This window comes from Lipophrys pholis, assembly GCF_963383615.2.
Source record: "Lipophrys pholis genome assembly, chromosome: 14".
NCBI lineage: Eukaryota > Metazoa > Chordata > Actinopteri > Blenniiformes > Blenniidae > Lipophrys > Lipophrys pholis.
Window position 1 is genome coordinate 3,545,822 of NC_137633.1, and position 13,319 is coordinate 3,559,140.

Consider the following 13,319-nt stretch of genomic DNA (forward strand, 5'->3'; position numbering starts at 1 on the left):
TTCATGCTCTATGGTTGCCAAAGGACATTTTCACATATACAAGCTATAACAAAGAATATCATGCGTGTCTGTTAATTATAAACCAAGGATATATTTTAACTATTTGCTTTAGTCACACTGTAAATCCCCCAATGTCTGCACTTTAAAAAGCAGAGTGCAGAGTAGCTATTATACAAATCGATAATGCTAATCATGAGAATAAAAACTAAATCATTTAAATGGGATTCAATGAATTCTCTGAAATTACTTATTTTTCAATTGTCTGCCTTTATTTGTAAAGTATTTGTTTTATTGGATCACTTTGTCAAATGTCTATTAAACACTGGATCACCCTGCAAGAAGATATAAGTGCTAAATACTTTTCATTTGATTGTGTATAAGCATATAGAAGCATATACCAATTAGTTTTACGTCTTCCTTGTATTTTTTATTTGACCTGTTTCTATTCAACTTACAGAACATTTTTTGCTTGAATTGAAATGGTTGAAATGTGTTTTAATGGGATTATCTAAAAATAAAAAATACAGCCTAAATATGATTTTAATCCAGTTACAGTTTACATTTCTCATGACATAAAGCCAACTTTATTCATTATCAGCTAAAGTGTAGGTGTTCTTTTTCAACAGGTTCTAATTATCACAACTGAAAACCATACTACTTCAGTTAAATTCAAGTTTCTTTATAAGTTCTGGAAAGGTTTAGTTAGAAAAATACTTTCCAAACATTTCTTTAATAAAACATCTTTTTAAAGTATCTGTTCACTTATACTACAATATGTGACATTATTTAAAGTAATGCATTTATTAAAGGGAGAAAAAATACTTTTCTCTAAAATAAAGAGATTTATTTTCTTTTTCTCACAAAAATATCTTTGAAATTATAGTTTAATTCAGAAATGTTTTAATTCTTCAGTGAATACATAACTCCTCCCCAACAGTACTCACAGCCTACGATACATGGAAAAATGTGTTTCACACTATATGAAGACTGAAAAAAATAATTTATTGTCTCCTTAAGATGAATCGGTGAAGATTTAATACATGATTGCAAAGATTTTTCCCTTTTTTTTATTGAGTAAATATTTCTCTAAACTGATAGTCCGGAGGTATAAAAGAGCTATATTTCCCTTTTTGGTTTTGTTTGTACAAAACATTCACTTTACATTCACTTTCCTGCCCGGCTGCATGAGCAGAAACAGAAGCAGCTATTATTATTATTAATCTATCCGTGTTTCCAGGATATGTCTTCTAGCCCAGGTTGATATCCCCGGCGAACATGGTGATGAGGAGGATGATGGTGAAGCCGGTGAGCAGCCCGGCGTTCTGGATCAGGAAGAAAATGATCTTGCTGGAAGTTTTCCGCTGTTCCCGTGCTATACTGTCCATCTCTGGAAACTGAAAGGGGGAAACACGGTCAGAGATTATTTAATGAAACCACAATATGACACTTTTTAGGATCTGTGCTACGTGAGGATGATTATACATCGAGTAAGTTAAATATATGAAGAGATTTATTTTGCTGATTTTTTAACCTGCAGTTTTACTTTTTGACCACTTGGGGGCAGCACACGAAGCTGAAAACGCAACACCAGGCTAAAAGTGTCACTTCTGTAAAGTTGTGGCAGGGAGCTTGTTGGCAAACCCAACAATGTATTCCTGTTTTAGGATACTTTTTGGTACTTTTTGCTCTAGTTGTGCTTACACCGATTACTCAAACTGAGATATAGCATTTAATCACTCTCCGTTTTGTACCCAGCATGTATTTCCAGCCTCCAGTTTTGTGTGGGAAGTGAAAGACTGAAAATAGAAACCACAAAAGCAGTGGTGAATTAAATTTAAAAAAAAAAAAGAAAGTGAAGCTGTGGGTTCTGAAAGTCAGGTGTTGATTTGGAAGATCCCCAAATGCTCCATTCATGCAGTCATTGTGGTCAAATTGAAGCCGATTTGACTCAAACACAGCCATACACTTGTGATACCCGTTGACAATCGGAAACATTCGGGACATTTGCGGCCAGTGTGACCCGCTCACCATGTCTGCCAGTGCGATGTAGAGAAACATTCCTCCGGCGATGGCAAAGATAGCGTTGGGGGCAAAGTTGCTGCCGAGCAGGATGCCGAACACCAGGCCGATGTAACACGACACCGCTGACAGCAGGTTGAAGAAAATGGCTTGTGGGATGCTCATGCCGGCATTCAGCAGGATTACAAAGTCTCCTGCAGAGGGAATAGCAACACGGCGTTAAAGCCAGCAGGCAAAACACAAAGCAGAAAAGCGGCGTGTTGTGGTTAGGTTTTCTCCATAAGCCAGGGTTCTTTCGATGATTTGTTTGTGTGTGTGTTTGGATGTCCTCCCTGTGTGTGAATGGGTTTTCTATCTGGCTTGTGACTGCCTGTTTCTCTATGATGGACCACGAGAGGTCCAGGGTGTATCCTGCCTTCACCCGCAGCCATACTGTCTCCAGTGATGGATGGATGTCAGCGTTTTACCTCCTCCTGGTGGCGATGCAAAATGAAAGGAGGCGAACATGTCCACTTCGGGGCAGGTAGGAGGTCTTCTTAGTGTATTTGGAGCCTGTTTTCAATAATCCAAAATCATGACGTGTGTGTGATGGTTGCTGGAAGCTTCTGAGGTTTGAATGCAGTTTTTGATAGAAAGTAGTTTTCTGTGTAAGACCCTCCCCCACCAGCTGCAGGTCTTTATGAAACTGTTACATGTTTGGCTTTTTTATTTATGAAAAGTGTCTGAAACAGAATGAATGAATAGCAGAGCACAACTAGGTATAAACTCCTGAAGAGGCATACAACAACTATAAATCAATATATGGTATACTAAAATAAATAAAACACACAGAGGAACATACAGTTTTTTGTCAAAGACGAAACAAAGACATGAATGATCGAATAGAATAGAATAGAATAGTTTGTCATTGTACAACAAAGTTAAAAGACAACTCTCATGCCACACGGGTTCACCTAGAATAAAATAAAAAGATAAAATCTATGAATATAAGAATAAAAACTATTAACATATATACAAGGGAACCAATGAAAATAATACATTCGATTTTTAGTAAAAATCCTGACTTGTTGCACCGAGGTATATATTTTGAAAAGTATGTTTCAAAAATATAAATATTTTAAATTGTTCTTAAATCTACACACATTTTTTAGCTCATTTTTCAGTTTGTCATGGGCAGACTTGCATTTATTTAGATTTAACAAATAAAAACTCACAAAATCTGAATCAGAAGTGAGTTGTTTTTTTGTTTTTTAAAATCTTCAACACAAAAAAAGTGTCATTATAAGGTTTTTTTTGTGTTTTTTTAAAGGCCGACTCCTACTTTCTGAGTAGGAAACTTCTTCAGAATCACTAGATGCTGTTGCATTTAACGAGCCGCCCCGCCTCGTCGCTTTGGGTTAACAAAAGCAGTTGATAACCAGCTCTGAGGAAACTTGTTTATCTCCAGTTGCAAGTTGAGGGTTGGTTCAACCGGCTCAATCTGCAGGACGATGTCAGCAGGACGCTTCACGGCGCTATCACGGAGTTATTGTGAACCAATCAGCTTAGAGCAGCTCTGCAGATCATCTATAGATGTTTAAGAAATGCTTCGGACTTCAGTCTGATGTCCAACAGGAATGAAATGATTAGATCTGCCTCCTGGGAGGATGGACCCTCTAATAAAGCAGTTTGACTTTTCGTCGTTCCGGCCGGCCACTCACCCAACTCGTGGGGGAACTCCTCGCACACGATGGCGGTGGACGTGCTGAACCCCGTCAGCACGGACACGGTGAACGAAGCCCCGATGGCCAGGCCGTCGATGAAGTTGTGCAGCGCGTCGCTCAGCGTGATCATCCACGCCACGGTCTTGATGCTGCTGATGCGCTGCCCTCGCAGCCAGTGGCACATCACGGGGGACGACTCGAAGTCCTGCCGGGCCGAAGGGGGGGGGGGGATGTTGAACTTTTGTTTTTCTCTCTTATGATTGTGACTTTTTTCATTGTCCTTTACTAAGTAGAGATAGTAATGAATGTACAAGCACGTCTTTGCTTCAGTTAAAATGAGTAACACAGACCTTAAACTGCATTTAGAGAATTGGTTTGTTTCTGTGGTTTGACCTAAACGAGCGCTCCAGGAGCAGGAAATGCAACCAGCAGTGTGAACTGAGAACCGATTCAAAAAACAGCCGAAAGTCTGTGGAAAAAAGGCCTCTAACTCTTCAAAACTAATCAAAAATCAGTCGAAAGCTAAACCAAACAGGCCCGTTGAAAACAAAAAGTTCTAAGATCTTGAAAAAAGAAAATCCCATTAAAGACGAATTCAAAACCGGAAATGTCCGAGCAACTAGTTAAAAAAAAGAAAAAAGTCCAAAAAGTCACTGGAGACTGGTCAATGATGGTGAAAAGGTCAGATAAATATCATTTATTTAAATTTCGGGAGACTGGTCTAAACTAAAGTCGGTTCAAAAACAATAAAAACAGTGTAAAAATACAAAACAGCCCAAATGCCCGTCAAAGTTTGGAAAATATAAAAAATACAGGTAACTCTTGTTAGAAGTAAGAAAAGTACATTCTCAAGTAAATCAATGACACCTGCATAAGAGTACAGTGAGTAAATGTTTTTACTCCGTGGAACAAAGAGCGACCCGGGTTGGTTTTACAGCTACAAACAGACTTTAATCAATAAAGTGTGTTCGTCCTCCGGAGCAGAAGTCTCCACTCCCAAATAAGAAGATGAAGTGATGTTAACAGGAAACCTGAGATCAGGTGGACACAAACTCAACCTTTGGGAAGACATTCTAAAACTGGCTTTTCTTTTTTTTTTCTTTCTACCGACTGACAAACAAGGAGTCTTTGTGCAGGATTCAGACAATTGCAGCATTTAGCAGGAGGGGAAGGATTTGCTGCCCAGTGCCTGGTTTTACTGCTTGATCCCTCTTGTGTCACGGGCACATGTGTTTTGTTTGGCACTCGGATCTGTACCACAGCACATTTTCCTGCATAAATTCAGGAGACGTCGCTGTTAAATATTAACGGATCGCTCCGTAATCACTGATAAAAAAAATAAATAAAAAAAAAAGCTCACAAACGACTGCAAGGCACAAACTAAACATGAGAGTAACACTAGAAAAAAAGGTTCGAATCCAGTCTGAGCACCACCACATACATCCCCCATCCCTCTGTAGTCTGCTTTAAAAAAAAATAAATAAAAAAAAAGGTTTCTATTAGTGAACAAGCCTGATTAATTCCTTCTGGGTGCGATAGAGGAATGTCGTCAACAGCACATCTCTATCAAGCCCAGATAAGATGCAAGGAGAGACTCTGTTTTTCCAGCTTATCTCAAGACTGAGTTCCTCCTGAGGATCAAACAGTACAAGGTTGACTGCTATGTAGGTTAATGACACAAGACCATAACTAACAGTTTCCACCACACTGGTTTAGAGGTAATAGAATCGAATTTCTGCTGCAGCTGCTGTGTGTTTACACTGTTGACATTTCATATCCAATGAACCAAATCAAGTTTTCACAGCATTTCAATGCATTTCGTTCAATTACTGAGCTTTTTAAAAACTATAGGAAGTTTTTATATATATATATATATATATATATATATATATATATATATATATATACTATATCCCCAATAGTGACTTTAGATAAACGTGGTGTCAAATAAGCATTTGTTTTTAATGACGTGTTTCTAACACACTTGTATTAAAGTAAAATTGGTAGTTTCTTGGATTTCCTCAACAATTCCATCAATGTGTTTAAGTTGTGAGTACCGACAATGAGTAGAATCACCAGTTTTATGATATTTCATGTGCGCTGACGTCACTTAATAGAGCAAATATGGGAAATAAATGAGGTGTGAGGAACTAAAATTGTAATTTCCCCCAACAGATTTTTTATTAAATTAATTTTTTTACTTTTTGTGTGGAATTGAAGCGGAGACCTTATACTTTAATGATGTACTTTTAGTTTTCTAAAGCCTGCGGATTCAGCCCGAGTCCATCGTCGGGCTGCAGGTGACCCGAGTCGTACCTGAGAGGCCGTCGCGTTGGTGTGTTCCGAGTTCTGGACGCTGGAGACGTTGGTCAGAACAATGGAGTCCTTCTTCTCCGGTATGTCCCCGTTGTGAAGCGAGTTCTCTAACGGCGGCTCTGCGGGAGTGAAGTGGCTGTGGCCGTGCTGAAGAAAATGGGAAAAACGTCTCGTAAAGCAACTTTTGATTTAGATGTAACAGGGGGGAAAAAAGACATGGTTCATGTACAATGAAAGAGCTTTTAAATACAGAGGTGGCAAATAACAGCATTTGTACTTTGTAACTGCACTTAAGTAGGTTTTTTTTTCTTCTGATAAACTTGAGTACTTATCTTCCTGTGGACTGTTTGTTTTTACTTCTTAGAAGGGAAGACAAATGTGTGTCTGTTATTTTCTTACATCCTTTAAACTTGTTTTAAAAGGGGTCATATTATGTAAACTTCACTTTCTAAAGGTTTTCCAGCAGTACTAATCGTCCCAATACCTGGACTGACGCCCCAGAAGTGAAGACAGTCTGTCCTCTCTCTCCCCGGCTTGTTTCAGGTTTTAAAAAGTGTGTTGCTCCGACCAGCCAATCAGAAATCAAACCCTATATAGTGTCATCGGGGGTTCAGCCAATCACAATCAAGGTAGGCCCTCCCATTGACTCCTCCCACAATTAGGCAGCTCTGCTCTGGCACATGGCACCACCAGAGGAAGTACTTCCTCCTCTTCCCAAGATGGGCATGTGTGGGCGGAGCCAGTCCAGCTCACACAGACACAGCAGATTCTGAATGCAGCTCCTATGATCCATTATTCAAACGGAGGAAAATCAAGGAGAAGTTAGAAACTTAGAATACGGAAGGTTTCTGGACCAATGAGACATGTGAAAGTGTTTAACCTCGACGAGGACAATTCAGAGTTCCAGTTAAAAAGGTCAAAGGCTCAATCTGTATTTCCCTAAACCATCGGTCGTTCTAACTGCACCGACTTCTCCAGTGTTCTATGTTTCTGTACAATTTAACCCTTCGACGCCGGGCCTACTCCTCATGCCTCTGCTCATATATGGATTATTTAGGTGTCAAAACTGATAGTGAATTTCATCTGAACTGTGGAAGTGGGGGGTTGACAATTAATAAATAAATATTTTGGTATTTTGTAATTGTATGTATTTTTATTTTTAGCTGAGTTTTTCCTTTATCAGTGTAATCTTACATAATGTTTTGTGCTTTCGGGAGCAAAGCTTTACATTTGACCCGCACCTCCCCCCAGAAGTTCTCATTTCAGTCATTGTAGTAAGACGGTACTCATGTGGAATTTATGGCTATTTTTGCATGAAGGATATTTGATATAATTATTCAGCAAGTTTGTTAACCTATTTTCTGAAGGTAGTTTGGTAGACAGTAGTGAAGTTTGCACGTTCTCCGTGTACTCTGGCTTCCTCCCACAGTTCAAAAGCAGATATCTGAAGTTGTAAATTTCCCCTATATGAGTGAACACAGTCAGCTGGTATCAGTTACAACTCCTGGATGAATAGATTAAACCTTGTGCACATGATAAATAATACCCTACTGATTTAAAAATCTATATTTTAGTGCCTCTTTTATTATCCTCACAAGAGGCCTGTCATTCACATCTTAACATGACGATTACAGAACTCCCAGTGTCCCCGTGCCACTCTCAATACTGATTATAATATGTGATAAAGTTAGGTTAAGCATCGACTTGCCACAATAAATCAGAGATACTGAAGTGCAGATACAAACCTGGAAAACATGACATCAACGGGCAGTAAAAGAAAACTGCTTTGTGGCCGATAGACCTGCTAACCGCTCGGTTATCTCACCTCGTGCTCCACGCGGAGAGCCATTTTCAGTATCTTCTCCATGAAGAACAGCAAGTAAAACCCTCCGAATATCCCCACCGCCTTCGCCACGTAGTTATCGGATTTCGGGTCGAAGCCCAGGGCCTGCAGGGCGACGGGGGCAGCGTTAGAAGCTCCATCCGACAGACACTCGACTCCTGCCGCTTTGCAGTTACGAACCTCGGGTATGAGCTGGAGAACGGCGTTGGAGAAGAGCGTCCCGATGGCCAGGGCGATGAAGTAGGTCAGCACCTTGGGGAAATACGACTTCTTGGTGAAGGGGATCAGCAGGAGGCCCAGCAGAGACGCCAGGTTGATGACGGTGACGGCCAGGAAGCCATAACCCCAGACTGTGAGGCCAGAAAGCACGGAGGATAAACAGGGATTCATTTACACTTTCACACCCAGGATCATCTTGAACGGGCTGGACTGGTGAAGTGATAAAGTGTCAAACTCCACAAACGTAAACACACATGAGCACATGGGTTATCTGCACCGCATACAAGGCTCCTACACAAACGACGACCTCTTCACCTGGCGAATAGGGAGGATCTATTTTGTGTGTTCTCCACAGAGAAAATGTTTTGCCTGCCTCTCCCTTCATCTCCTCCGTGAGGTGCCTCTCCCTTCATCTCCTCCGTGAGGTGCCTCTCCCATCATCTCCTCCATGAGGTGCCTCTCCCATCATCTCCTCCATGAGGTGCCTCTCCCTTCCGCTTTGTACGGGAAATTTCTTTCACAGTTCTTTGGAATTTTTTGGGAAACGGTTCGTGGAATCATTAATAAAAGTTGTAGCAACTTCTTCCCATATGTTCTGAAAATTTTGATGTGCTTTTTGTGTCCCTGCTTTCAATGATGTGGGACAAGTTACTCGATAATAATAATAATAATAATAATAATAATAATAATAAAGCACAATAATAACTACAAAATTCCAGAGGAAATTTTGTGTGGCTGCCTCTCCTCATCCACTTTGTATGGCACATTTTTTTTTTTTTTTTTTTTTAAATCCTTAGGTGAATTGTAATCAAAAGTCGAAGTAACCTATTTCCAGACATTTCGCATGTTTTGATGTGATTTTTGTGTCTGTGCTCACAACAGTGCGGGTCTAGTTATTCATACAAAAAAAACTGGCAGAAAAATAAAAAAATAAAAAAATAAAAAAATAAATAAAATAAAAAACAGCTGCCTCGGACGTTAATCTTTGTGCCTTGTTACCAGAGCAGGCACAACAATTATTGAAAGGTCATCTCCTCTTGTCAGATGAATTAGTTCTACATCAGATAAGAACAGGGTGACGTTCATGTGTCAGATAGTCTCGATATTACGAGAACACAAAGGAAAAGATGGGTCAGTATCAAAACCAGCTGATATATTTCATGAAAGAGTAAAATGCTTTACTTTTAACATACATATTCATGCTTGAATATTAAAATATGGGTTTCGAGACACAACAAGGCTGACTAGTCTTGTCAAGGAAGAGCATGAACTGATGAAGACGATTGAGATGTCTTCCAGGACCGATGACCAGGCCAAGGTCAAGCTTCCGACCTGGAAAAATGAAATCAAATATGCTAAGACAACACATTTAGTATAAACGCTGCCCGGATGAATGACGCAAAGTGCATTTCAGCAGCATGGGAAATCCAACATGGCTCCTACAACTTACAATATATTCAGGGATAATGTCTAAATCACTTAAAAAAATCACAAAATGTCTCGACGACTCAAAATTCCGCAAAAGTTTGACTGTTTTCTGAACATCTTCGACCTTTTTTAAACAATTTCCCTCGTCTCCATTTACACTTTTGTTGACGGTCATTGCAGCTCACTTGAAGTATTTCAAGGGTCGTTTCGTGGTAAAATCCTCGCCTGACAGCAAGAAAGATGCAGGTTCGATTCCTGGCCCAGGGAATCTGTCACGGCCACCCATTCCTGCAAGGTGCACAAACCACTGGTGTTCACAGTGAACACATGAACAGGCAGAGATGAGGACTGAACAGAAAACAACCTGCTCCGCCAACTGAGCCATTACCCCCGGTGTGTAAAGGGGGGGGGGGGGGGGGGGGGGGGGGGGCGCAGTGATTTATCCCCATGTTTTCAAAGTGGGGTCCATGTCCCCCTTTAGTGGCCTCCAATAAAGGTTGCTGCGGAGGCCTTCAAATTAAAGGAATGAGCAAAAGAGAATCAAAGTTCCTGACTTTTAAAATAATAAATATTTTCCATGCCCGTTGTTCTCATTGTGCCCTATTGTTTAAACTCTCGATAAGGCCTTGGTATGTCCCTAAAGAAAATGTCTGTGTGTGCAAAAAGCTGCTCACCTCCTGTAACTTTTGTATTGTAAAATAACAAAAAAAATGCAACTTGTGCTTCGCCCGAGAGCAGATTTGTTGCAGTTATGTCAACTGTATCATGAAAATACCACAGAGGAATTAAACAAACAGCAACTACAACTTCAAATCCAGCCCGTGTACGCCACGCAACGAGCTGGAAACAAAAAAACCCACAACCACATCACATTGTCTTGAAATAACTCTTAAAATCCAAGATCCAAAGAGCTCACGGATCAAATTCAAAGCAACAAACCTCCACGAACTGTAAATTATTTGCGTTGCAGGGGTCCGGACAAATAAACCGGCGTCGGGATGAAGCAACTCACCAGAGTAGTCGACAGGCAGCAGGGCTTTGGGGGCGGTGTAGGGGCAGGAGGGCAGCAGCACCTGGGTCAACACGGCGGGGCAGATCGTCCCCAGATGTCCCACAGTCAGCTGACTGACATTACTGAACCCAAAGTGGCCCAAGATCTGCTCAGCAGAGGGACACTGAGGGGCAGGAGGGCAAAATGAATCGTCTTCTTTCATCGCTTTTAAACATTTCGCTCGTTTATCACGTTCATTCTGCCGGTATTCATGTTCCTTTTCCCTGCACACGTACATGGTACACAGGATAACGCTCATTTATTTTACCATACACATTTTTACTACTATTGTTTGGGTGAAGAAATTAAACTTTAAAGCATTAAGAAAGCATTTTGATCGCATTGTTTGGAGTTGAAAGTGAAAACAATTATTGAACTTTGGCTGTTGAACATGAAGAATAAAGTTAATCGACCAAAGTGAGACACAAATTGGTGTTAATGAGTCATATGATGCAAAAGATCAGAACAAAGAGGTAACAAACGAATACAAAATGATCTAATCAAGTAGAATACACTAAAGATAAACAATTTAAAGGCAAACATTGGTCATTTTGTGTAACAAGAGGTTTAGAATGGGTTGAAGAGGATATAAAATGATCAAAAAGAGAGAGAAGTGTGACACAGAATGAACAGATTTAAAAAAAGAATAATGACAAAATGAAAACAAAGGTTAGAAAAGACCAGAGGAAGAAGAGAACTGATGAAACAGACACACAGAATGGGTTCAAATAGATACGAAGTGATGAAATTAAAAACCCAACGCAGCTTTTTTTAAGAGATGAAACGACCACGAAACACAGTGAGAACAAATCAATGCAAACTGAGCAAATAAGGACAAAGACAAAGAAACTAAACTGAAAAGTATAAAAGCAAGAACTAAATAAGATGTTGAATTAGAATTGAGCAACACAGAAACACTTAAAGCATCTATTACTACTATGTATTACTGTGTAATTGGAAAGTATTTCCAAATACTGTAAATAAGCAGTAGTTTGGGTTAGTTGTGATTATTAGTATGTTTAGAGTACTATATGTTGTGTCATTCTGGATTTTTCTTGTTTAATGTAACCCCTTCATTCCTGTTTTTAATGTGTTGGTCACCCACAACTTTAAGTTTGATTTGAAGCACTTTTAACTGCAGATAAACATGAAGGCTGCAAAATAAATACGTCATATCATTCTTATTATTACTAAGAGACCACATGTCTGGACTGGAATTACATTAATCAATCAAAACTGTATATTTTCGAGACGATGTCCTTTAAGCTGACATTTATAAATATTTTGACAATACAATCAAAAAGTAACTAGTAATTTCAGTTTGTTTTAGTCCTTTAGACATTTCCTTGAGTATCTTTAAAAGGAGGGGCTACTTTTACTTGTAACTGAGTATAATTTAAGTAGTAGTAAAGTCAGTTAGTCTTGAATCTAGATAAAGTTTTATCACTATAGAACTATTAGTGTGACATTTATACAAAAACTAACAATCAAGAACAACAAGAGCTTTTTCAATTTGTCTAAATTATTCAGTAGATTGAAATATTCTCGTTTTCTGCATGAATGTGTTGAAATATATGGTTTGATCTGCAACATGTCATTGATTTATAATGTACTTTATGTTTTATATACATTTTTATTGTGTGCATTGCATATAAACAAAAAAACTAAATGTTTAAGTCTTTTTTTTTTTTTACCTGTTTTCAGTTTCAATTTGACAAACCTTGTTTTATAAAAATGAAAATGTAATAGACACAGAATGTTTAACCCAATAACGCATTAATAATCACACTTGTATGTGTATAAGTATGTGACACCGCTAAAATCACCTGGTTTAAGTTGGTGGAATCACAATGAAAGACTTAAATAATAATCAATAGGTTGAAATTGTGTGAATAGAAAGACCCACCTCTTGGCTTTCCAGATTCTCATCTATTACTAACCGAGACCTTCTGGCTGAGATCAGATGCAGTAAATCTTCCAGATGATCCGTCGTAATGGATGAATTTTCACCAAAAAAGTGTAAGATATTCTCCAGAAAGCTCTCTCCATCTCTGCCAAAAACTTTCACGCTCTGGCACGTTGTAATAAAACACAAAGCGCACGTGATCAAACATCCCGGGTTTAACATATTTACTCCAAAACCTTTATATTTTCTATTTCAATGGTGTTTTTTTTTTTTTTGTTTTAGTTAAAAAAAAAAAAAAAAAAAAAAAAAAAAAAAAAATCTATTTCTGCACCGCTGAGAGCATTTTAGTCCTCAGAGAAGAATCGGGATATCCGTGCAGTCCGTGCGTAACGCTGATCCATGACGGCGGAGACGCAGCGCAAAATCTGAGTTTAGTGACTTTCCGCAGCCTTTAGTTTTCCAGTCACACTGACCGCTTCGGGGCTTCGGAGCTGCAGCTGTGAGCTGGCAGGGATCCACGGACACAGTCTGAGGTGGAGGAGGTTCAAAGATCAGTCCTGGAGAGTAGGGGGGAAAAATGGAGGTGACCGACCGCGTGTGCGCTGACGGATTCAATGCTTTCTTTTGTGACTTGACTTCTCACTTGGTATGCAACGTGCCCCCACGCACACACACAAACGCACACACACACGCACCCCCCCCCCCCCCCCCCCCCCCCACACACACACACACACACACAGTTCAGGGTGCAGGAGTGCGTGTGTGTATGTTTGCTAAGATTGCAAGGCTGGGGGATCACACAGGATGTTTAACTCTGTGAGTCCCAGCGCGCAG

General features: G+C 39.7%; 1 protein-coding gene across 1 annotated transcript; it reads right to left on the reverse strand.

The window, feature by feature from the left end:
* Positions 1 to 255: 255 nt before the first annotated feature.
* On the reverse strand, positions 256 to 13,190 carry slc39a8 (solute carrier family 39 member 8). The gene is made up of 8 exons (XM_080479706.1): positions 12,486 to 13,190; positions 10,541 to 10,703; positions 8,062 to 8,231; positions 7,864 to 7,986; positions 6,039 to 6,185; positions 3,720 to 3,927; positions 2,029 to 2,213; positions 256 to 1,394 (listed from the first exon to the last, which is right to left on the reverse strand). Exons 1-8 carry the CDS (start codon positions 12,705 to 12,707, stop codon positions 1,248 to 1,250), a joined length of 1,365 nt encoding a protein of 454 aa, XP_080335832.1. The 5' UTR covers positions 12,708 to 13,190; the 3' UTR covers positions 256 to 1,247.
* Positions 13,191 to 13,319: the final 129 nt, after the last annotated feature.

Bases quoted from the DNA above. Each gene is read 5' to 3' on its own strand.
- slc39a8 (XM_080479706.1), bottom strand. From the start codon at position 12,707: ATGTTAAACCCGGGATGTTTGATCACGTGCGCTTTGTGTTTTATTACA. The intron at 10,704-12,485 runs GTGGGTCTTTCT...CCTGCCCCTCAG, and splicing joins AGAATCTGGAAAGCCAAGAG to TGTCCCTCTGCTGAGCAGAT. The intron at 8,232-10,540 runs GTGAGTTGCTTC...CTGGCCTCACAG, and splicing joins GCTGCCTGTCGACTACTCTG to TCTGGGGTTATGGCTTCCTG.